General features: G+C 40.2%; 1 protein-coding gene across 1 annotated transcript in view; it reads right to left on the minus strand.

The window, feature by feature from the left end:
• The window catches only part of SHANK1 (SH3 and multiple ankyrin repeat domains 1), an 852,931-nt gene that overhangs the window by 10,308 nt on the left and 816,719 nt on the right, over positions 1-25,904 (minus strand). Inside the window, exons 19-22 of the mRNA XM_073602155.1 lie at positions 13,251-13,274; positions 5,728-5,784; positions 3,956-4,080; positions 2,828-2,936 (exon numbers count right to left, since the gene is read on the minus strand). Coding sequence (XP_073458256.1) covers positions 2,828-2,936; positions 3,956-4,080; positions 5,728-5,784; positions 13,251-13,274 — 315 coding nt within the window. The remainder of the gene's footprint in view (positions 1-2,827; positions 2,937-3,955; positions 4,081-5,727; positions 5,785-13,250; positions 13,275-25,904) is intronic.

The following is a 25,904-nucleotide window of genomic DNA, read 5'->3' on the forward strand; positions in this document are numbered from 1 at the left end:
AGGCTAATAAGCTTCTGTGTCTAAAATGACCTCTTTATTACTAATGCATTTGTCAAGCAACCTAAGTAACACCTGGACATAACCAGACAAACTTGATCAAAATTAAATACAACTACATAGTCTGTGCCAAACAAAAGGAAGAGCTCTATGTTAATAGCAAAGACATGACCTGGAAAAGATTGTAAAACAGACCACAAACTTCTAAAATGTGAACGCAAATTTTGAAAAAAAAAAAAACTATGAGATATTACCTGGATAACATACCTACTATCTTTAAAATAAATATCAGAAAAAAATGCAGATGTTAGACATAATTGACGGAAACAGATAAACTGTGAATTAAAAAAATCTTAAAGTTAAAACTAGAGAAAAATGTGGACAAACTAAAAAGAAATTAAAGTGGATGACAGAAGATACAGCAAAATTGCAAAAAGAGAAAACTAAAATCAAGAAAGATAAAAATTTTGAATAGTACTACAACTGAGTAGTTAATTCCAGGGAGCTGCCAGAAAGGATAAAGACCAATATTTCAATAACATTTGTGAAAACATCGAGGACAGGAACAATTTTGGAAAAACAAGGATCACTTTCTAGAGGTGTGAAAAAACAAATTAGCACTGAGTATGTATGCACTAAGCTGCCTGTGGAGAAATAATCACTGATAAAATAGAGATCAAGCAAATATGGAAATAATAAACAGGACAGCTTTAAAGGGAAGACATTATTAGCAAGGACACTTTTTATGAGACCAGCTACACAAACAGCCTTCAGTGATGGAATATGATGTTAGACTGGCACTGAGATTGCTGTCACAAAGGAAGGTCACATAAACTATTACAGTGCATCAGAATTACTGCAAGCAAATAAATTAAATACAAAGTGCTGATCAATGTATGCTAGTTAGTTTGAAAATGGGCAACAAACTGGAAGAGATCAGGTTATATTCCAATACCTGAAAGACTAAGCAAACTGTTAAACTATTTCCCCGATATTACATCAGCAAGATTGGTCAATGCAGACCACAAACCTATACTTAAACAGATTTACTAGATGTACAAGTTGGATTTAGGAAAGAGAGGAACTAGAAACATTACTGCAGATTTATGCTGGATAAAAGAAAAAGCCAAGCCATAGAAGGCTCAACACGTGCTTCAATTATTACTGCAAAGCCTACAACTGTGCAAACCATGTGAAAGTAATTAATGTCCTTAGGCAAATGGGTGTACTGAAGAGCTCATTGTTCTTATGGAGAACCACTACACTGATCAAGAAGCCATAGCTATGGCAGAAAATGAAACAGACTAGGGCCATATTGGCAAAAGAATTCGATAAGGCTGCATTCTCTCACCATACATATTCAACCTGTATAGAGAGAAGCAAGGATGGAAGACGATGGTAGATGTTTCAAGATTGGTGCAAGTAACATCAAAAATACTCAATATGCTGATGACACTATTCCAATGACCTAAAGTTTAGAAGAAATAAGAGGCACATACGGAAATTAAACTATCAGAGTTGAAAGATGAAACATCTGCTAAATATCCAGAAAAATAGATTAATACAACAGGAAATAAGCCAATTTAGTTCTGATGGTGGAGACAAACAGCCTTTACCACCTTGGATCAATTATTAACAACGGGTCCAGTAGTAAATAAATTTGACACCGACTGATCTTTGGGGGAACAAGGATATAAGATCTAGAAAAAGAACCTAAAAATGCTAATGAGAACATAGGCAAGAATTGTCCAGGCTATGGTATTTTCTATCACACTCTATGAATGTTGCTTGACAATTAAGAAGAAAGATGGAAAACCATTAATGACTTTAAACTTTGGGGAAGAATTCTAAAAATATAGTGGACAGCAAGGAAAAGAAACAAATAGATCCTTCAAGAAATCAAGCCCAACCATTCACTAGAAGCCCAGAGAAGAGTCAACTCACTAGAAAATAAAATTATGCTTGGAAACACAGGAAGAAAAGGAGAAGAGGGCCAAACAATGCCATTGTTTTACTATCCAAAGATAAGACCAATAATACTGGAGAAAACACAATCAATGTGGTAGACATTGACTTCATGGCACTTAACATTGGTGGCATATAGTATGCTGGTGTTTTGTAAATAATTTATATTGAACTCATACTTGGCACTTCACAAATAACATGGCATCTTATAAATAATTTAAAACCCAAGTCCCATAAACCCATAGTCCCAGTCTATATTTAGATATATTTAGATTTAGAATAACAGACAAAAAATGATCAGAAAGACAGAGGGTGTAACCCTTCTCCACTCTACTGGAAAAAGGCTTTTACACAGTTTTTCCCTCAGCTGAAGAAATGTTTTTCTTTCTTCCTGTGCCAGAGACAGTGAGACAGAAAGTGAGGGGAGAGCTCCTCAACAATTCTGTTCAAAGCCAAATTAAAACATTTTGACTGTGCAGACTGGTGATTCATGGTTCACTGCCCTTCGTTCTATGCCCCCCCCCCCTTTTTATTTATTGTTTGTCAAACCTTTCTTTTTGAAAACTGAAACAAAGATTATATAAAAGAAAAAAAAAACATTTTGACTGGAATTAGAACTTAAGGTCAATGATAAACAATTATAAAAATTATAGTGAGCAGCATGATTCAGTGAACATGGATGACCAGCAAAGCGGTCACTTGTCTTGAGTTAAAAATCAGACTCTGAGTTGCCATTGTATTCCATAATCACTTTTACAGCAAGTCTAATGAGGACATGACTGGGATTCTAACACTTCCCCACTTTATCCAAAACGAAAAAAAAAATGTTTGGTTCTTTAAACACGTTTTGCTAGACTGTACTTACCAATAGACTTCTGTCGTAGCATCAATGCCTGGGAAGGTGAAGAGGACAAATAGGATGGACCCTCAAAGACAGACTGCGCACTTGGGACTCTATGTTGACCATAACTTGGCTATGAAAACACATAGATAAATATATTTTATATCAAATATGACGGCACACATGGACTGTTTTTTTTTTTTCATTCCAGATACAGACTGATTTCTAGTTTACATAACCTTTTTTGAAGGCAGTGCAAAAACTGCGGAACAAGGTTTCATAGCAGCTCCTGCAAGGTTATTTCCCCAGAAAATACAGCAGATTACACATCTGTTTTGAGACATGTAGGAGGTCTCCTGCAATGGCAGAAATCCCAGCATACTGCAGATAAGTAGGTTCTTCTCTTGGCCAACCTATTATCTTTTGTCCCTCAATTCATTTCAATCAGAAACAGTCAAGATGTCCAAAAGCAATCCAACTGAGGGGTGGGCAACAGCCACTAAAAGGCCCAAAAGAAGGGACTAGAAACTGTCTGCAACTCAGAATTACAGTGCCATGAAAAAGTATTCATACCCTTTGAAATGTTCCAAATTTTGTCATGTTACAACCAAAAACGTAAATGTATTTTATTGGGATTTTATGTAATAGACCAACACAAAGTAGCACACAATTGTGAAGTGGAATAAAAATGATAAATGTTTTTCAAAAATGTATTACAAATAAATATGTGAAAAGAGTGGCATGCATTTATATTCAGCCCCGAGTCAATACTTTGTAGAACCACCTTTCGCTGCAATTACAGCTGCAAGTCTTTTTGGTTATGTCTCTACAGCTTTACACATCTAGAGAGTTAAATTTTTGCCCATTCTTTTTTTTGCAAAATAGCTCAAGCTCTGTCAGGTGGGATGGAGAGCGTCTGTGAACAGTAATTTTCAACTGAACTCTGAGCTGCAATAAAAGAGCCATGTTAGGGCTTGATAAAGACTGTCAGATCCCAACGGCACTATAAACTGTATCAACTTCAGGAACTCAGCTGTAACAGGTAAAGCATGCATATGAGATGCTCAATTCCATTAAAATCCTGCCTAGATGATTCATTGTGTAAAAGAAGTTAGAAAATGCAAACTTAAATGTAGTTCAGCAGTTTTGTACCTCAGAGGAGAAAAAACCCTTCCCAGCACTTCGTGATGTTCCAAGTGATGCCAGGGTACCTGGGCTAGAACTCTCATTCACACTGATGGTTTGTTGGGCTGCGGCCAGAATCTCATCCAGCTTGTCTGTATGGGAAGGAAAGGGGTATTAGAGACAGCCATGTGACCATAGGGGAAGGAGCACATCAAAATGGCATCTTAGAGCACATGGTGCTGAGTAAATGCATGTGTTTATTCCTCCGTATTGTGATGAAGAGGATAAACAAATTTTAGTTCCAAAAATCTGAGCAAAGCATACTATTTCCATTACATGCCCACCATGTGAGGTTTCCATTGATAAACACTCTCATGTGTAGAGTGGCACTGGATGATCTAATTGGGTTTTGCTGGGTGGTTTGAACCCAAGTCAGAGGAGTTCAAAAGGCAGTGGCTTGTAGGGTCCACTGTTCAGTCCTAGGCTGCTCAACTCTCGGGGGAATCAGTCGAAGTATTAGTTCATCAGCTATATAACAACTGTGTGTAGTTGGTGAGCAATAAAAAGTGCAACAGACTGTATTTAGGATCCGATTTCTAGTAAATTAAAAAAAAAAAATACAGTTAACACATTTCAGCGGATCAGGGCACCCCTTTCTTTAGGGTGCTGAGGAATAGAAGAAGCTGGAAACCATTTGTGCCCTGGAGCTGACTGCCGGGTTAATTGAGGCTGTGACTATGGCGAGTAGCCATTTTGTGTCAAACTGTGTCTCCATTGAGGACATTTCTCCATATTTCTGGTTTCCCTTGCAGTAAGAAAGAAGTCAAGGGAAATCTATCCTAAAAGCTAAGCAATAAAAAACATAATTTTGCCAGGAAGGGTTAAAGCCTCTATCAGCTTCCTACTGTTGCCTGTGACCCCATTGCATACTTTTCCCTTCACTGCCTGTCATGGTTACACATTACATATCAGGTGTGACGGGGAAGTGAGGGGAAATCTCCCAATGGCGACAAAGTCAGCAATAAAAATCTGAGACAGGTTTAAGCCTTCTCAACTGTATCCAGAAATGTTCAATTTTCTATTTCAAAATAACTTACTTTTTTTTTTGAAGGGGCATCATTTTGCCACTGTTACTGCCTCTCCTGCATGTATCATAATCTCAAGGGCCATATATAATAGGCACAGGAGGCTTGTATTGCTTCTTTCATTTACAAATTTTTATAGAAAATATATTTCTTAAAAAAAAAGGAAATAGACAAAAAATCAGCACACAGGTGTGTAGATAGAGATAATTATAACATTTTCCATGTTGCAGAAACCAGCTAGGTTATGTGATGTTGCATAGATAGGGTGTATTTACTAGTTGAGGCTTTGATTGCTGCTGTATCTGTAGACTCTGAAGGTCATTAAGCATTTGCTACCTGGAATCCAACCCTACCCCCTTTATCGCTGACCAATTCCTCTAGAAGAATATACCCTTAGTAAATAGTCTGCAGGTGCAGATTTTGCATGCTCGTGCTTTCTCCATGATTTCATACTAAATGACAGTTGGGGCCATAAGCAAGATAAGAACCTTGTTCTTTTTTCCCAGCTGTAATGAAATGCAAAAAAGGTCCAGCTGAGACAAAATTCGCACTTTGTCTAATGAAAGCATGACCCGAAATCAGCGTCTCAGGTTACCTACCGAAAGAAATGTTTAAAAATGAACTGACTCGTATATTGAACTTATTTGAATGGTGTCTTGCTTACTTTCTAATAAATAAGTGATAACAGGATGCTCAATGAGAGTTAGCCCTTACTTAGTGCCATTTGGTACACCGTCCTTTTCTTCTCAGTGTTCTGAGTTGGTTCATAATCTAAAAAGAACAAAAGTCATTAGTTGAGTGATGGGGAAACTGTATATTTTATATTTCATTATTAATAATGTGGCTCACTAATGAATTCTATGTCTCCAAATCTTGGTCAAGGAGGCCATATAAGGACATAACCATAGCTTTACCTTACACCAAAGCAAATTGTTAACTGAGCAGGATGTGGCTTAGCCCACTTTCTTCTCTACAATTGGTTATTTCCTTACATTCAAGTTCTATATTACCACAGCCCAAACTGGAATAGGCTAGTCTCACCCCAGAGCTTGAAAATCATGCATGCGTCTGAGCCTGGTCAGCCATGCTGTGTAAAAGCAGGGGGAATCTATGGCAAAACAGCAGCTTTAGTTAAGTATTCTTGTCATTTTCTATAGCTTTATCTGGATCTCTCTTTGCACATATGGAATAAAGACCCTAAAAGAACTTAAACTATTACATGACTGTGATATAACATTAATTATTGAATGATGATGCCGCAACAAGTTGTTCAGTCTGAAAATGAATTTTAAAATTTTACATAAAAATAAAATATTAAAAGGTGACTATTACCAACAACTGTAATACATATTGGGAGGCAGCCTACTTGCTCAGTAATTCAGTTTTCCACCCAGGTACCAGTGTACTGTATCAATTCTCTCCAGTTCCTTTTATCATTAAAAGTCTAGAGATCTGGGGACCTCCATTTCTTACCTGTTTGGGTTGTAGGAGAAGCACTCCCAAACACAGCCACTATTACAGTGCCTTGAAAAAGTATTCACACCCCTTGAAATTTTCCACATTTTGTCATGTTACAACCAAAAACGTAAATGTATTTTAATGGAATTTTATGTGATAGACCAACACAAAGTGGCACATAATTGTGAAGTGGAAGGGAAAAGAAAATGGTTTTCAAAATTTCTAAGTGCGGTGTGCATTTGTATTCAGCACCCCTGAGTCAATACTTTCTAGAACCACCTTTCACTGCAATTACAGCTGCAAGTCTTTTTGGGGATGTCTCTACCAGCTTTGCACATCTGGAGAGTAAAATGTTTGCCCATTCTTTTTTTGCAAATAGCTCAAGCTCTGTCAGATTCGATGGAGAGTGTCTGTGGACAGCAATTTTCAAATCTTGCCACAGATTCTCAATTGGATTTAGGTCTGGACTTTGACTGGGCCATTCTAATCTAATTTTTAAAGCTACATTTTTGCTAATTATTTGCCTTGGAAAAAAATCCTTTTATAAATGAGAAATATAGGTGCAATTTTGAAAAAAAGATTAAACTGCTAATTGTTCAGCATGCAGATATAAAGCTCCTTGTGCCTTGAAAAAGTATTCATAACCCTTGAAAATTTCCACATTCTTTCATGTTACAACCAAAAACGTAAATGTATTTTATTGGAATTTTATGTGATAGACCAATACAAAGTGGCACATAATTGTGAAGTGGAAGGAAAATGATAAATGGTTTTCATTTTTTTTTACAAATAAATATCTAAAAAGTGTGGCGTGCATTTGTATTCAGCCCCCCTTTACTCTGATACTCCTAACTAAAACCTAGTGGAACCACTTACCTTCAGAAGTCACCAAATTTGTAAATAGAGTCAACCTTTGTGTAATTTAATCTCAGTATAAATACAGCTGTTCTGTGAAGCCCTCAGAGGTTTGTTAGAGAACCTTAGTGAACAAACAGCATCACAAATGGCAAGGAACATAGTAGACCGGTCAGGAATGTGGAAATGTTTTTAAGCAGGGTTAGGTTATAAAAAATCATCCCAAGCTTTGAACATCTCACGGAGCACTGTTCAATCTTCCTTCCTTTTTCTTGGCTCGTCGTACGTCTTGTACGTCACAACGTTCTCTCGTTCGTAATTGTTGGCCAGCATTTGTGTGACCGTGTGTATGCAAGACAAGTTGGAGCCAACAACCTTCCAACAAAAATCCACGGTTTTGTTGTCGGAAAGTCCGATCATGTGAATGGGGATTAGAATGGCCCACTCAAAGTCCAGACCTAAATCCAATTGAGAATCTGTGGCAAGACTTGAAAAATTGCTGTCCACAGACACTCTTCATCCAATCTGACAAAGCTTTGAGCTACAGTATGTTGCAAAAAAAGAATGGGCAAACATTTTACTCTCTAGATGTGCAAAGCTGGTAGAGACATCCCCAAAAAGACTTGCAGCTGTAATTGCAGTGAAAGGTGGTTCTACAAAGTATTGACTCAGGGGGGCTGAATACAAATGCACGCCACACTTAGAAATTTTGAAAACCATTTATCTTTTCCCTTCCACTTCATCTACTACACTACATCCAAAAATATATAAATTAAGAGTAATTGAACATATTTTAAATACAATATAAGTTCCTGAATTTGTATTTATCTTAGCTTTCTTGTTTCTGTACAAGAAACACTCAGACAGATAGAGTCCAAGTATTATTCAGAGCTCTATTGCTTTGCACAGTGATTTCAGCCTATCAAAACATGCACACAGTATGGTAAAAAACATTGTGCTATTTCTAAAATGTCCAATCAGCAGTCTGGAGGTGGGTCTTTGAGCGCTATAATTAGGAACTATCAGGATGAAACATGTCAAGAGGCATGGCTTTAGGCAGGGACTGTTAAGGTTACAGACCTTGAATAAACCTGATCTAAAACATGATGTCATCAGTGTGCAGGCTTTCTTGGTAAACTGGGTCTTTGTTCAAGTTGTAATTCTTAAATTCATTGAAGAAAAGCAGAGTCATTGCCTTTGCTGTACTGACTAATGGAGGTTCTTAAATCACAAGCCTGGCTAAAAAGAACTACAAAAAACTTCAGTAGATATAAATTTATGCAGCGCTTACCCCCGAAGGAGCGGCTAAATAATTGTTATCTGTAATTCACGTTTACCACTCAACCCTCGCAGCCCATAGATTTAAAAGTCACAGTCCTTAATGCTTTTTCTTAGTGCTTTATTCATCAACATAAACTGGGATGGGAAAAGGACTTTCTTTGAGATGCTCTTTGGTTAATTTCTGATCTTTTCTTTGCTTCACTTGCAAAGACTCACAGCATTACGGGTAACAGTGATTCAAAACTGGATGATTACTTTTCAGGGAAGATGGGAGTAGATTTCTGACAGAGAATAAACGATAAGAGTCACTCTGAATGACCTCTCCCGCTTGACTGATTGGAATCCCGGGGCAATGCTGAACCCAAAGTCACAGGCCACAACCACCTGTCTTGCTGACTTGCGTACCAACATCCCTCAGTCTCTGGACAGTATCTCTCCCTTGGACTTTTCACTCACTTGATCAATAGCCGTGTGTCGCTCCTAAGCAATCGATCACCCAGTTTCCTTCCGCTTTGTGGCCCGCTCCCCTCCCCGCAGAGGCGGCCAATGACATCAGCAACCACACGCTGCAACACGTTGTCTGTTCCTCCATGAGGACCGGTTCTTCACCCTTCTCGCTAAGGTGAAGGTCCGTTGGCTCCCCGGAGGGGAAAAACCTCCACTTCCCCCTCCGGGAACCAGACTAGCTCTCTCGCTCCTCAGAGCAGGACTGGACTCGAACTCCCCGGACACCACGTGACCCCCTTTTTATATGAGAGTCCCGGGGCATTGCCAAGCAAATCAATGATTGGTCGAGACTATCACATAAACTACCTGCCACTCAAATGGTAATTGACAACAACAGGCCTGCTGTAATAGCACAAGCCTGTCTAAATTTACCTGACATGGGAAGCTAGCAAAAAAGGTCACCTACCTAAAAGTAGGTGCCCGCTACATTTACATATATGTTTTTCAACTCTGGAGAGAGGAGAACCTTCCGGAAGAACGACTATCTCTGCAGCACTCCACCAATTAGGCCTGTATGGTAGAGTGGCCAGGCGGAAACCCAACCTGGAGTTTGCCAAAAGGCACCTGAATGACTCTCAGACCATGAGAAACGAAATTCTCTGGTTTGACGAAACAAAGATGGAATGCAGCAATGTACAGAGATATCCTTGATGAAAACCTGCTTAAGAGCACTATGGACCTCAGACTGAGGCGAAGGTTCATGTTCCAACAGGGCAAGGACCCTAAGCACACAGCCAAGATAACAAAAGGACTGGCTACGGGACAACTCTGTGAATGTACTTGAGTGGCTCAGCCAGAGCTCAGAACCCAATTGAATATCTCTGGAGAGATCTGAAAATGGCTGTGCACCAACGCCCCCCATCCAACCTGATGGAGCTTAAGAGGTCCTGCAAAAAAGAATGGGAGAAACTGCCCAAAAATAGATGTGCCAAGCTTGTAGCATCATACTCAAAAAGACTTGAGGCTGTAATTGGTCCCAAAGGTGCTTCAACAAAGTATTGAGCAAAGGCCGTGACTGCTTATGTACATGTGATTTTTTTCGTTTTTATTTTTGATAAATTTGCAAATATTTCAAACAAACTTCTTTCATGTTGTCATTATGGGGTATTGTTTGTAGAATTCTGAGGAAAATAATGAATTTAATCTGTTTTGGAATAATGCTATAATATAACAAAATGTGGAAAAAGTAAAGCACTGTGAATACTTTCTGGATGCACTGCACAGCTAGTAGGATGTGTCCCTTTTACTGATTCCTCTGTTAAAGTGGAGTTCTGCTTAAAAAAAATAAATAAATAAATAAAAGTCAGCAGCTACAAATACTGCAGCTGCTGACTTTTAATAATTGGATACTTACCTGTCCAGGGATCCAGCGATGCGGGGGAACGAAGCCCCACTCGTCTCCACCTCCTCTCTGCGGCGCTGCATTGTAACTGTGGGCGCCCGGCTGTGGCTTCACAGCCAGGCACCCACTGTGCATGCGAGAGCCACGCGCCGTGACTGGCCGGGAAATCACCTGGGACCTGTGATGTGTCCCAGATGATTGCTGAGAGGGAGGGGGGAGAGGTGGTCTCCCTTCCGGTGCCACAGCGCGCCGGGAGGAAGTGGGAGCTGGGACCCTCTAAAAAGAGGGTAACGGCTCCCCCCCAAAAAAATGACATGCCAAATGTGGCATGTCAGGGTGGCACCTCCCTTAAAGCGGAAGTTCCATTTTTGGGTGGAACTCTTTAATAGAAATTTTCCTCCGTTTGTGACCACCCCAATGCTAACACAGTAATTTTCTAGCACAGTGGTATCACAGGCTCTCATAAAGAGAGCGTGACTATGCCTGCCATTTCCACTCAGCAACTCTATTCATAGAAGCAGCACTACTGTTTCTATGAAAGGAACAAGATCTACAAATGGAGGACATGTGGATGATTGTAAGGTCCGCTCCTCCATTCATAAATCCTGTGATGTCCCTTGTGCTGATTTTTTTAGTTTTTTTATTTTAGCTACATTTAGGCTTCAAGGTGTTTGTCTGGATTTTTTCATACATTTTCTTCCAAACAAAAAGCAAGCTTGCTGGTGTTAACTTTATAGCTTCTAGACATTCTAGAAATTCTGCTCCAATCTCAGCTTCACCACAGGTACTGGAAAAACTGTACCTTTCCTTAAGACTCATGTCATGTGGGCCACAAAACTCTACAGCCAATTCTTCAAACGCATTGCTCAGGGGCTTACTTGCTTATTATTTAATCTTGTATTTCCTCTCAAGTTCTCTTCTAAAGAACATTCTTCAAGAGAGGAATGTGTGAAAGGAGTACAAACACGGAGTGATAAATTATTTATTTGCTTCATTCAGTCACAGCTCAGTGCTCAACCCACGTGCTGCACACAGGAGTGTGGCTATTTTCCATTGTGAAATAGCACATAACAAGATTGCTCCCATCAGTAGTGGAAAACAGCCATGAATGGTGCATTGAGGAAACCATTCAGCCAACGGAATGACCTATGTTTGACAGTCTAGCTGTGAAAGAGTCCCCACTGTTCATTTCTGCAGTTGCCTCCTTGTGCTATCATAAAAGGCGACGGAAAATTGCTGTTGAGGCGTTAATCCTAACACTTAAAGGAGGGGGTTCTACTTCATACTGCACCATGATCTTAAAGCTGAGTTTCAAGCAAACAGCTTAATAATGAATAAAATACATATATGGGAGTTGTTTTACATGCCAAAGAATATATATTTCTGTTCATCCAGTTCTAGGATTTGGAAAGCTTTGTCGAAGCACAGTCCCGTCTTGCAGGGCAGGAGACTTCTCTGCTGCAGTTAAAACAGAAGTATGGCCAAAGTTTTTTTGGCCATACTTCGTTTGTAGGTCAAAAGAGTGCACTTATTTTTGCTCTGCATGCCTGCCATTAGCTGATGGGGCAGAGCCACTCCAGACTCTGGAAGGATCCTAACAATATTGTTGGGATCAACCCAGCTGCCTGATTGACAGCTTGCTCTGCCTCCCAGCAAGCTGCTGAGAGTCTAGGCCAACTGCACATGCCCCCTCCCCTGCCCAAGGCTTCAGTGAGCACTGGAGAAGAGCAGTTAACGGTGACCAAAAGTAATTGCTCTCTGCTCCAAGTAGACCGAAGACTGAGAAATCGGTGATCACTCAGTTCTTGATCTTAGAGCCGACATGGGACAACTACAGTGTCACACCAGTGCCCATGAACCCATTGCAGTAGATTGATGGGCGTATCAATCACTCTGCTCTCTCCTCGTATCAGCACGTTTCTTGTTAGCACCCCCATAAGCACTGCATCACAACTGACTGACTCCTTGTTCTGCTTCTCCCTCTTCCAACTCAAGGGCTACTGAACTGTGGCTTGCAAGAGCCTGATACCAAGTCCAATTCACATACACACATGGTTTGCGTTAAAACAAAATAATGATTACATAATATTGTATACACAGTTGCATTAATTTGTGTCTTTTATATCTGCCATATCAAAAAATATACAGTTGAACTACCGCATTACAACGTATACATTTTAACAGGAGAATTCCAGGTAAATAGGAAATTAAGCCGTGGATGCAGAAAAATAACATCTGTTTCCCTGTGGATATGTTTGTGTTTGGAAGCACAATTTGTAAGACAAATAAAACCCCAGCCAGTTATTAAAAATCACCACTTAGTTATTCATTAATTTAAAAAAAAGTCTTAAATACATGTTCTAATGCAGTTGTGTAAATACATGTAATTTCTTTAATTCTTTTCACAGCAAGAAGCTGCACTGGGAGACGATCAGGGCTCTATTGCTTTACCTCATTCTTTACATGTAAAGGACAGGTGCACCTTTGTTGAAGAATCATTATTTATAAACCATTCATATATTATTTAGTGATATTATTTTTTATTATTTTTGGTTCTTGACACCAATTTATTTTTGTCTGTTTAACGTCAATCTAGCTGTAAGTAGTTTATAAGTAGCAGCCAATAGCGTCCTTACTACAACTCTGAAGCACACACTGATAATGGGTTTGCAGTTCTCAGATGTAGTTGGACACCAACCCGATAATGATCTATTTCTAAATAGAAAACCTTTTTAGACATTATGTAATAACAATTTAATTTGAAATAAAACAGAAAAAAAAAAGTTATGCTCACCAGATTTCTTTTTCCAAGGAGAAACTAAAGGAAACAAGAGACATATTAGTTTAAATTCAATGTGTCATACTTTGAAGAAAACCTTTTATGAAGCTTGTTCATTACTGAGCATATTATATTTAATGTATAAGTAGAGGTTACTTTAGGTAAAAGGACAAGGAAAAAGAGATTCCCCAAAGAAAGGCTGAAACCCAAACACAATCTGTCAAAAAGCAATATATTTATTAAGCTATAAACACCACACAAAGAATACAAAAATAGGCAATTATGGGCAAATCAGGGAGGATATCAATTGACTAATTAAAATTGATAACGTTATCATTAAAAACAACGGAGCCGCGGCCAAACATACCCCATACACACACCAATCACAGCAACAGATTCTAACTAGGTCAGCTAGAAATTGGATAATGTAAGACCTCAGATAAGTCCAAGTACAGGCGGTGTGGCGGTGTGGGGGTGGGGTGGATGAATGTGGATTAATTTGGTAATGTTGCAGGGAGGTTCAGTGGTTTGAACACAATTGAAAATTTAGTGCCAGACCGGGAGCTGAACAGTGGTATATACAGACTGACCACAGTGACCGGTAAAACCTATTAATGGCAGTGATAACTCAGGACTTTCAAGCAAAGCAGTTCATCCGGACAGCAGGTGATAATGATAACGTTATCAATTTTAATTAGTCAATTGATATCCTCCCTGATTTGCCCATAATTGCCTATTTTTGTATTCTTTGTGTGGTGTTTATAGCTTAATAAATATATTGCTTTTTGACAGATTGTGTTTGGGTTTCAGCCTTTCTTTGGGGAATCTCTTTTTCCTTGTTATTTTTTGTATGCCTTATAAGGCGACCCAAACTGCACCCATTATTACATTGGATGAATATCTGCCTATACCCAATTAACTAATTTAATCTGGAGGTTGATCCGGGCTAAAATCATTTTTTCCTTTAGGTAAAAGGAGCAAGCCCAAATGACTGGTAGATCCAGAGCTTTAGGCAACTACAGTTATCTCAATTTCTTTTGTGAAATCTGCGCTTGGCCTTACCCTCTACAAACTCCCAAGCTTCCTTATTTGTTCTTTAATATGCTGGGTAGCATCCTAGACCGATATGAAGTCAAACAAGAAGTAGAAGGCAGGGCCAAGCATGACTTGTACTAATCACTTGACTCAAGGTAACCTCTGATTACCATTTTTTCACCATATGCTCAAATTTTTGAATTGATCTAGGACTGCACCTGGCATATTTTTACATTTTGCACTTTGTGACCATTGTATTGAACTGAAACTGAAAGCTTTAAGTAGTAAGTATGCATAATTGCAAATACTATAAAGTACTGCACACATTTTATATATATATATATATATATATATATATATATATATATATATATATATATATATATATATATATATGTAACTGGCTCTCATTACTCAAATCTGTACATACCAAGAAAGGCATTCTAGTACATAAGAGAAAAAAGTAGGTATCTGCAATAAGGACTAAACCTATGACAATGTTGTTTTATTCCCCTTAAAGAAAACTGGACTTTCACTTTTAATAACTTAATGTCAAAGAACTTTAAAAAACCAACAACCCTTTTTGTATTTCCATGCAGAAGAAAAAAGAAGGGGGGGGGGGGGCAATCATCTTTAGGATGTTATGACCAGGGATAATTTTGTAACATAATCTTCCCTGTGTTAACCCGTGTGGTCTGTCTAAGAACTGATTCCATGGGATTCCTGCCTCTGGATTACCTTTTTGCAGCTAAGCCACCCCAACTGTCATTCTCCTGTCTAGTGCAAGTGTCTTGGTTGCTAATATGGAAGCGCTCTCAATAGACAGGGGAAGACAGTTGTTGGAGCTTATTCCTGAAGACAGGAAAGTCAAACCATTAGTAACATAAGTAAAACTAGTTTTAGAGGGAAATACATGGGTATTGAAAGCAGTCATCTTGTGGCCTCTGCTCTCAGACAGGCTCAGAAAAAATAGATTGCATAGAAAGCATCAAACAGCAAAGGTCTTCATACCTCACATATAGAAAAGTAACATTAGGAAAAAACTTACACATAACAAGATGAAGCTCCACTTGCTTCCAGCAAAGAATCCATGAAGCTAAAATGTCTTACCAGCAAAATGAGGTGGAAGTGGCTGGTAGAAAGCTGTAATGTATGACTGCTTGATTCATATGTTCTTGCATGGGCATAGGCACACAATCACTTCCCTGAACACATACAGGCTTGTTATATGGGCTTAGTCCACAAAAAAGTGGTCTTTCGGTTATAGGTGAAGTGTGGAAGCTTGAAACCTATTTTTTTTATATCTTTTGGGGACTTCCCAAAAGGATCACCCTCTTCTTCCATCCACAATAGTTTTTTTAATATTTGCAAAAAATATGGTGTCATTGGCCCATTAGTGGATTCTACCTGAAGAGAAACCACTCTAAACAGAGCAACAAGGAGGTGCGGCTCACAGTCAAGCCGTGGGCATAAACAGCTCTAAATGCCTAGGTGGGTATCAAATCCTACCTCACTCTATTCATAATTTAAAAACAGCCTTGGAAAAGGCCACCTTTATGTTTTTGGTGAATTATAGTAGATACGATAACTTTTTTGTAACAGGAAATGCTTACAGGTAGTCTAAACAGAAATGCCTCGAAAAAAATGTTACAGCCGAAATGCAGACGGCAAGTACTTTTATTATTTACCATATTCTCTTTTATGTGTTTGGGGTTTCCCAAATCGTTGATGTACACTGCACAATGCCTTTGACGTTTGCTTCAAGCACAACCACCATCTAAGAGACCATCTAGTGTGCCTAACTGGTCAATATCGGCACCCTTTTTGGACTGTGAGATGCCAGGTGGGAAAAGCTGTGTCGGTGCAAAAATGAGGTGTCAGTGCAATGTATGCCCTGGATCATGGAGCATTTTTTGAAATATAGGCTGTAATTTTAGTTTACATATAAGGATATTACAAGATCCCTTTAAACATTACTCTTCTAATACTTTCTTTCTGGATGGAAACTTTACAAACATAGAAATGGTTGGAGGATCTTATGCTGCCTTCAACAGTTAAGTAAATATACCTTTTTCCACTTGATGTTTAATAACATGAAACAGACAACAAATGAGTAGAAAAGTATGATAATATACATATAGTTAGCACATAATCAGATTAAATATAGGGAATGTAGGAATGCAAAGGTGTATGCACAGGAATGAAATGGGATACCAAAAACAACGAGGAAAAAGAGAGAAAATGAGCAACAGTTAACACCTCTTTTAAGAATACACCTTATAGAGAAATTATCATCAACTTCTGACTGGTTTGCAGATTATTGTACATCTGTGGCTCTACCTAGTCTGCCATGTGGTAATAGTCAAGGGTCCATTCATTTATCCTGAACATTCATTAACAATAAATTACATCCCAGATTACCTATTTGACCCAGTCAAAAGCTAAGCAGATATTTTGTGTTATTTTGCATCACTTTGATAAAGGGGCAAAGCTTTTCTTGCCTTTATGTCTAGGTCTTGCTAACTCCCATTCCACTGTCCGGTCAGCCTTAGTGGCAAGAAAGAGCATGCTAATGACACACAGGGATGGTAGTTAGCAGAGCTTAGTCCTATGTTCAGGCCTTCATAGCAAGGTGAAACCATCAGGTCCGATTATTTTATTAATCTAAGATTTACACAACTTTCACCCAGGAATCACACACTTTTCTTCTTTCATTTAATTAGAAAAATGTGTGAAGGTTGGGTAAACATTGTGTGAATTTTAGGTAAAAACACTGATAAATACACCCCTAAATTAGGCAGCATGGCAAAATCATGGCAAGACACAGAAGCCCACACAACTGTTTTAGGGAAGTGGGCAGCAGAAACTTAGTGGGAGTTCCTTTTTTCTGTGTCATCCTGGTGTTACCACCAATACAGCTTTTGCAATCTGCTCCACTTGGCTAGAATACTGGTATTCTCTTTCTACCTGCATCCCTTCCAGCCTCTTGAGTGCTAAGGAATGTTATTTAGATTTTACTCTCCATAGGCAGACGTGACTGTCAATCAGGGGAATGAGTTACATTTCCCTGCTAGAATTTTTTTTTCCCCTTGGGAAGGAGAGCTACACTGCAGCAAAGATGGACATATCCTTCTGTGAGGTATGACTATTGCTGGGAGAGGGGGTCAAACATATTGAATTTACTAATAGGAAGGACATATATTGCTGGGTGGGGAAGATAAATTGCTGGGAGAGCCATACAGATTGGGTGGTCATTTATTGCTGGATGGCTGGTTATGTATTGCTGGGGAAACTAAACTTAATGGGTGAACATGTATTGTTGGGTGGTAGGTGTATTGCTTGGGCAACCATACTGATTTGGTGTACATGTATTGCTGGGTGGGGGATATATTTCTGGGCATCGGTGGCTGGTGCTCCAGCCGGAGGGCGGCAGCAAACAGTCCACCCGATCCAGGTGGGTGGTACTCACGTGGGCTCTTGGCGGCAATGCAGAGATGACAGATGCAGAGCCGATGACGGCGGCCATCTTCTGGATCTCAGTTCATCCTCCCCAACCCCCGGGACCAGCCAATACAATCGCTTCTCCTCTCAGCCAATCGCACGCTTCCTGATTGGCTGGGAGGAGAAGCAGGAAGACCATAGCAAATGTTCATTCGCTATTGTCACACAAGTGGGTCCACCCTTTTTTGAATCCCAATTAGAGCCTCAGGCTCTAATCATGTGCTTAAAAAAAAAAACCCATTGGAATCCCCCACATATAGATTAGGGGGCCAGATGCCTGGATTGGGGGCAGCTGCACCCTATGCCGTATAGAGCGACGGCCAATGTTTCTGGGGAAACCATACTGATTGGGTGGATGATATATTGCTGGGTATCCATACTGACAGGGCAGACATACAGTATATTGCTGGGTTGAGGGATATACTGCTGGAGGAGCGATACTGATTGGGCAGACATGTATTGTTATATGGAGGGAAATATTGTTAAGAAAGCAATACTAATTAGGTGGACACATATTGTTTGGTGGGGTAATATAGTGCTGGAAAAGCCATATTGATTAGGTGGACATGTATTGCTGAGTGGGGGAATTTATTGCTGGGGGAGCCATACTTATTGGGCAGACATATATTGCTGGGTGTGGGAATATATTGCTGGGGGTGCCATACTGACTGGGTGGACAATTACTGCTGGGTGAGGTGATAAATTGATAATACATTGCAAAATAAAATGTATATTGTATGTATACAGTATGTACGTCAGCTTTACAGTTACGTCTGTCAACTTGAACATGCCATCATAATGTTGCACGTCAAAGTCTTTTTATATAACCGGTATAGTACAACAGATTTAGATTTCTTCTAAATTATAAGCCTGTGAACAAACAAAGAGAAGCGAGGGCTCAGGAAGCTATAAGACTTTGAGAAGATTTCTAAGCTTTTTTCACTTAGACAAAAAAAAGGCAGATAATTTGACCTGTTCCATGTTTGTACATTAAAGTATTTATTTTTTTGTACACGGGGATGTGAATTCTTTAGAGGATTACAAATGTTTTTTAGCTGTAGTTAGGCTCTTACTGTATATTCACATGGCCTAAAAATGAATCAGTTTAATATCTAGAATTTGTATCTGTTTCTGACTACCCCAGGTATTATCATATAGCAGTGACAGCAAACCTTGGCACCCCATATGTTTTGGAACTACATTTCCCATGATGCTCAACTACACTGCAGAGTGCATGAGTACCATGGGAAATGTAGTTCCAAAACATCTGGGGTGCCAAGGTTCGCCATCACTATCATAGAGGATCTCCCAATGCACTTTGCACCCAATACACAAAACTAGGACCCATGTGCCCTGCTGTCTACATCACTCATAAAGGCTTGTTCTATTTAAAATTCACTAAGGACCACTGTCCAACACTTCCTGTTAACCGTTTTAACCTTTCGTTCAACGGGTCATTTTTTACATTTGATACTTTGTCACTTTATTTTTTAATTTTCATGTGAATATGATTTAAATTATTTCCAAGGCATTCCCTGACCTAGTATAACCTGTAATTTATTTTTATTTTATATATTTTTTGTTTTTGTTTTAAACGTTCCTTTAAATTACAATTTTTAATTCCCATGTATAAAATGTAATTTTGAGTTCCGATCCACATCAAATATGAATGTATGCAGAGATCTGTAAGGATCCCTTGTGGAAATCATAAAACACATCAAGAAGTCAATGATATTTTCTCTTTAAATTAAACACCAAATTGCAACATCCCAAACATGGGAAAGAGACCAAGCACAGCTGAACAGACTCCAAGCGGTACATGCTTACATCCTGTTTAATTAGCACAATGACAAGACAGTAAGAGTTGATGGCAGAAATCCCCTGGAGGCTGGCCTGGAACATAGTATTCTGCAGAGTATACTGCTATGTCCTGGAGAGCAGGCATGACACACAGAGGGCCTACACGTTATCCTCCCAACACTGAAACACTGTGGGATTTGTTTTCACTATTACACAACCATCTGTGGCTCTTCTTTTCTGTACAGTTAATAACAAGCTATAATGTCTATATCTGATACCCTGAGAGATAAAAAAAAAGACTGTTTCCTGCTCATGCAAGGCAAAGCGACTGGTTTACTTATAGTTGGATTCCAGGATAAGCAAATATTGTCTACATGCAAGAGGCATGGGTGTTCTTACTTGAATCGCGGTGTGTGTTTTTTGCAATCCTTCCAGATCTTTTCAGTATGAAACTTTACTTCTGTGCAGGAGCTTCCTGTAATAAAGACCGGTCACTGCTGCTCTCTCGCCTTGTGCAGAGTGACTGGTCTTGTATCCACCCCCTCCTGTAGTTTTCTGCAGGCAGCATGTCCTGGGTGGGGCCTGCTGGGTCCCTCCCACAGCTCTGCTCTCTGCACAGGCTATATACAGCACAGTGATGTCGTCAATACTACTTATACAAAGTAAATTCTGGTTTTGCAAAGGCACTTAGTGCGCACAAAGTTGTGGCTATTAAGGAAAATATTTAAGTGAAAGTTTTTGTGCCATGAGTTATGTTCTATCTGTCCCCCTCTCCAGGTGCATATAGGTATCATCCGTTTGCTACAAGACTAAGGACTCCTTCTCTATACCCACTTATGACAGCACTGGGTACCCAAGTGTACAAGCACCAGAACCATCACATGGGAGGGTAGTGAGTCACATGCCCCTCATATTCAGAAGTACTAGGAATTCTCTCCTGGGGGTACTGTATGTGCAGGTAAGGGGAACAGTTAAGTGAACTTGTTGTTTTGACCACCATGGGCACAGCACAGAACAATTTTAAAGAAAAACAAAAATGGCAATTGCCCCAATTTAGAACTCATTTTTAAAATAAGGTGCACATGGAAGAATTTAACAGTGAAAACAATTTACGTTAAAAACTGAAGTTTTGGTTCCACAACATTTTCAAATTCATGTGGAAACTGCACTGACTTGTCAAAGCCCTCTGCATAGTGCACTTTTAAAGTGGTAATAAACTCTTTTCTGCAACTTTTACCTAAGGGCACTTTCACACTGCCAGCGCCTAGGCGTCGGCGGTAAAGCGCCGCTATTTATAGCAGCACTTTACCTTCGTTCTAGCGGCGCCCGCTAAATGCCGCTGCAGCGGTTAGGTGGCGCTGCCCATTGATTTCAATTGGCAGGGGCGCTTTAGGAGTGGTGTATTCACCGCTCCTACAGCGCTGCAAAGAAGCTGCTTGCAGGACTTTTTGTGACGCCCTGTCAGCGCAGCGCCCCAGTGTGAAAGCACTCGGGCTTTCACACTGGGATTGCAGCTGAGGCTTTTTTCAGGCAGTTTACAAGCACTATTTTTAACGTTAAAGTGCCTGAAAAACGCCTCCAGTGTGAAAGGAGTCTTAAGGTAAGCTTATAATAAAGCTTACTTGTAGGTAAAATGAATATATTCTAAACGTGTACCGTTCAATACTTCTGAAGCCGGTGAATGCGCACAGCGCTCTGAAGGGAAGGCATGCCATCCATTCAGAGCCCTGTGCCACGACTCCCACGCACATGTGCGGGAGTGACGTCATTGCGGCTTTGCTATTCAAATGGCTGGAGTTCGTGGGTGAAGACAGAAGCCCTGTCAGCAATGACAGTACGCCGCTGGAGGGCTTTGTTTTAAGGTAAGTATTTCATAATGTGCTAGTATGCGATGCATACTAACACATTATGACATCATCTTGCAGGGGGCCCGGAATTTATTTATGTTTTCCTCCATTTACAACCGCTTTAAGAAGTACATATAGCAATGGATAAATTAAGGACACATATGCCTAGAGGCAGTCCATTCTTCCTTAAAGGTGCAGGGAAACATCAGAAGCCCAGCATAATAGAATTCAACTAAAACCTTTGTTTTTAAAGAAAATCTATTAAACAGTGTAAGGCCCATACACACTGGGTGTTTAGCCCCAGTGCATGGGGCTCTGGTGTTTAGCTGCAGGCAGAGAGCACAGGTGTCCCATGCAGCCCCACTGCTGGTAGCCTGTGAAACTCTATGCAAGGCTGGGACCCCTTACTCCTTTCCTTTTTTTTCCCCTTTTTCTCCCCTCCGGTGAAGGTGGATATCCTCTGGAACTCATTACCCCAATGGACTAATTTTTTCATTTATTTTCTCATCTATTCATCATTTGTTTCTTCCATTATTTGTTTTTTCTCCCTTTTATTCACTTTATTTTATACTTATTTGTGTTTATGGACTTTTTTTGAATGTTCACTATTCATTTAATTCATCAGCACTATATGTCACCTAAATTGTGATTTTCATATTTAGCGCAACTTAAGTTTTATTATTCTAGTTGCCAGGATGTGTTGCTAACCCTTTGGCTCTTTAACTGCATTCAGAGAGAAATTAGCAATGGGTTTCTGCAAGCCACTGCAAAGTTAGCATCATAAGGAAACCATACATAGATCCGCCATCAGCTCCCCGTGCCTCAGCGACCAATCGCAAGCCTGTGCATTGTCACATGGGGGCAGTGAGATGTTTTTGGGGCCCTTAGCAGGTTAAAATTTTAAGAAAGCTCTCCAGCAGGTAAACTCAGCAGCAATGAAGTACACAAAAATCATGTACAATCATCTTATGGTGCCTAAAATAGAATAGATTATTCTTTAAAGTGAATCTGTCCAATCTCAGTAATATTTTGTATAAGATATAAATATCTTGTTAACTTATGAATGTAATATAACAAAAGTATAACACGTAGGTGTAATTGGTTTAATGTGCCTGGGACTAGAACAGAAGTAAACTGATCTAGCTACATTAATCTCAGTTATTTACATGGACTAAACATTCCTAGAATTATCATTCAAACAAAAGTAGGTTCCCCTAAAGACAAATTAAACGTACAATAAACAATTTCTCCAATTTCCATTTAGAGGCAGCATAAACTAACTGCATAATTATAATAAAAAAATAATGTAATGATTTTTCAACTGTTTCTCATCATTTCCACTGTAAATACAGTACAAGGTGAAATCAAGCTTGCAATGCAATGGCTGCAATTAAAGGGAGCTCAAAAAATTATTTTAAACTAGAATTGGGAAGGGTTAAACCCTCTGACATGTTTTCACCCCTTTTAGAACTGTAGGTGGGAGGCACTTGCAGGCAGGTGCAGTCTACTTTTTCCACTGCAGGTGGCGCTCACCCACATCGGCCTTGCAGCTGGAGAGGAGGTTAAGAGGAATATGGTTCATCTATGGTTTCCTGGGTCACTGGGGAATCTATCTGGTAGGATGCTACCGCCCCATATGACTTGGCAGAGCCAATTTAAGGCCCTGGCTCCCAGGTTTGATATGCTTTACAGGAGTGGGTAGTGTGGGGAAAGGTACCCCATCTGTTAGGGACAAAACTAGCAGTAGGGAAAGGTTCCTGAGGAGAAGGGAAAGTGAAGGGTCGGAACTCCTCTGGACTTTATCCCACTTAGGCACGAGACGGCCAGGCCACATTTTGTTCTCTTAACAGCATTATTTCAATGCAGGTTTTCCATTGCACCTGACTGTGAATTATTACTGCTGCACCATGCTGCACCCCGCCTACACATTGGATACCAATGCTGTATTGAGCTCCACTTTTGTGCAAAAAATCTATGCTGAGGAGTGTAATTTCTCTTCTCAGGCAGCTGCAGATACATGAAGGGTCTACAAAGAGGCGTTTTTGACAGAATTCACAAAGTAGTACAAAAACTATTAATTTCCTTGACCTCTGGTCCTAAACAGGCCTGATAATAAATCTAGTTGTGCTAGGTGGTAACTAGCATGGCTAATTGGTAGGCTGATCCACTGATTCCTGTCCTTAGTCTGAGTTTGGGGTAGTCTCTCTCTTCTGTCAATAGGTGGCACTGTTGCTTTTGGCATTAGAATGATGGATTATTATAAATTCAGGTAATGGGTAACTAGCTTGTCTCAGCCAATCAACAGGAGTTTCTTTGACCGCTGTGTATGCTGGGATAGGCTATTTATTTGGGAGGAGTAAGGTGATCTGGGTTTTTCCCACCCGAGGCTATGGCATGGGTGGGTGTGTGTTGAGAAGCTCCTGGTTGTTAGGCCTGAAGCCTGAGGCCTATCAAGGAGGCATACCGGCTGCTAGGTCCACTTAAGGCCTATCCAGCAGTTTGGGGTTCCACAAAGGAGGAGCAGCCAAGGTTAAGCCCGAATCCTGGGGCGGAACCGCATGTGTTAGAGGCTGGGCCTGAGGGGAGCCTGATCATGTCAAGGGGTAAACGAGAAGCAGTTGCCACAAAGCAGTGTGCTAAATCCTCTCTCCCCACCGTTCCTTTTAATAAAACGCTTTGTTCATTTGTACAAAAAGTGAGTGGCGCCCAATCTTTCCACCTTGCACTATGCCTAGTAACCTGCACCCTGAGGAAGAATGTCAGTTCTCCCTGGCTCTGGGGGTCACCATCAGGCCCTCGGAAGTCGGGGAGACTACTACACTTGTGTAAGAGTCAAAGTGTTTCATGGGCTTACAAATGCCCCCTTTAGCAGAGCTAATTTTTTTTTTTTTAATGCATATATTTAAAATTTTTAGTTGTTGGAATGTGCATCTCCTAAAAGAATGCATATTCACATATTTATACCCATGATATAGTTCAATGACACACTCCCTTCAATTCATCTCAAATGGTCAGATTAAAAAGGTTGTAAACTTCCAGAAAAATAAAAAAAACCCTGCAAGACAAAGGCATAATGAGCTAGTATGCGGTGCATACTAGCTCATTATGAAATACTTACCTTAGAACGATGCCCCGCAGTGCCGCCCGCACGCTGCAACCACGGCCGACCAGAGTTACTTCCGGTTTCCGTGCTCCAGCGCTGTGATTGGCCGGAGCCGTGACGACATCACTCCCACGGGAGCCGCCAGTCATGGCGCAGCCATTGAAGAAACGGCACCAGCTTGCTGTTTCTTCAGTGCGCATACGCCAATGACGTTGGTAGCAGTGCATATAGTGAATATCTCCTAAACGGTGCAAGTTTGTATTTACAGTACCTAGTGGTAAGCCTTATTATAGGCTTACCTGTAGGTACAAGTGGTGTAACAGAGTTTACAACCACTTTAAGGTAGCTGGGGTTCAACATATTCATGCAATATTAAGTTTTAGATGGAGTAATGCTGCGTACACACGGCCGGACTTGCGAACGGTCTAAACTCTGTCAGCATTTCCAACAGAGAGATTTAGAATATGTTCTATATCTGAGTCAGCCGGAAATGCCGACAGAAAAAGTCCGATGGGGCATATACACCGTCAGAATGTCCGACCGAAAGCTCCCATCTGACTTTTTCTGCCGGGAAGTCCAGCCGTGTGTACGCGGCATAACTGATGAATTGAGAGCCTGTCATTCAATTATACAGGAATAGTCCACACACTGTCCTGCTGTATTAGAAGTACTTTGTGTGTGTTTTCCCTTGCTCTTTTACTTTCAGCGGATGAACTTTCTCACCAGTTATTTGAGGAGTACATTACATTGATGGAGACTGAGGCTAATAAATGCCATTGTAAAGGTTTAAAACAGATCCGATCCCATGAGACTCAAGAAAAGTCTCTGAAGAGTCCTACAAACCAATCAAAGGTGAAGCCCCAAAGAATCAATGATGGAAGTAAATGGCCATTTGAAGGACATATTAAAAGGCGGGGGTTGCTTCTGCTTTTTTAAATAAGTAATAATTGTCCCAGATATTGACAAGCTTAAAATTGGTATGGTCTGTGGTTTTAGCGCTGAACTTTGGGCACAAAAACTTTCATGTAAATATATTTCTCAATGGCCATGAAGGATGTAAATCCACTTTGTGTGCACCAAATGCCTTTGCAAATTCAGATACAGTCATATAAAAGCAACAGGGACATCATCACTATGCTGTACATAAGGACCCAGCAGTCCCATTCCCAGTCTGCTGCCTGCAGAAAACTACAGGAGGGGGCAGAGACAAGACCGCTCACCCTGCACAAGAGAGAGAGCAGAGAGACCGGTCATTATTACAGGAAGCTCCTGTACAGAGGCAACATTTCAGGCTGGATTACTGCACAGATCTGGAAGAAATACACAAAGCACACCATTCAGATTCAGGTATTTAGACATTATTTTGAGGACAGGAGCTCAGAT

This window comes from Aquarana catesbeiana, linkage group LG10 (genome assembly GCF_042186555.1).
Source record: "Aquarana catesbeiana isolate 2022-GZ linkage group LG10, ASM4218655v1, whole genome shotgun sequence".
In the NCBI taxonomy this organism is placed as follows: Eukaryota; Metazoa; Chordata; class Amphibia; order Anura; family Ranidae; genus Aquarana; species Aquarana catesbeiana.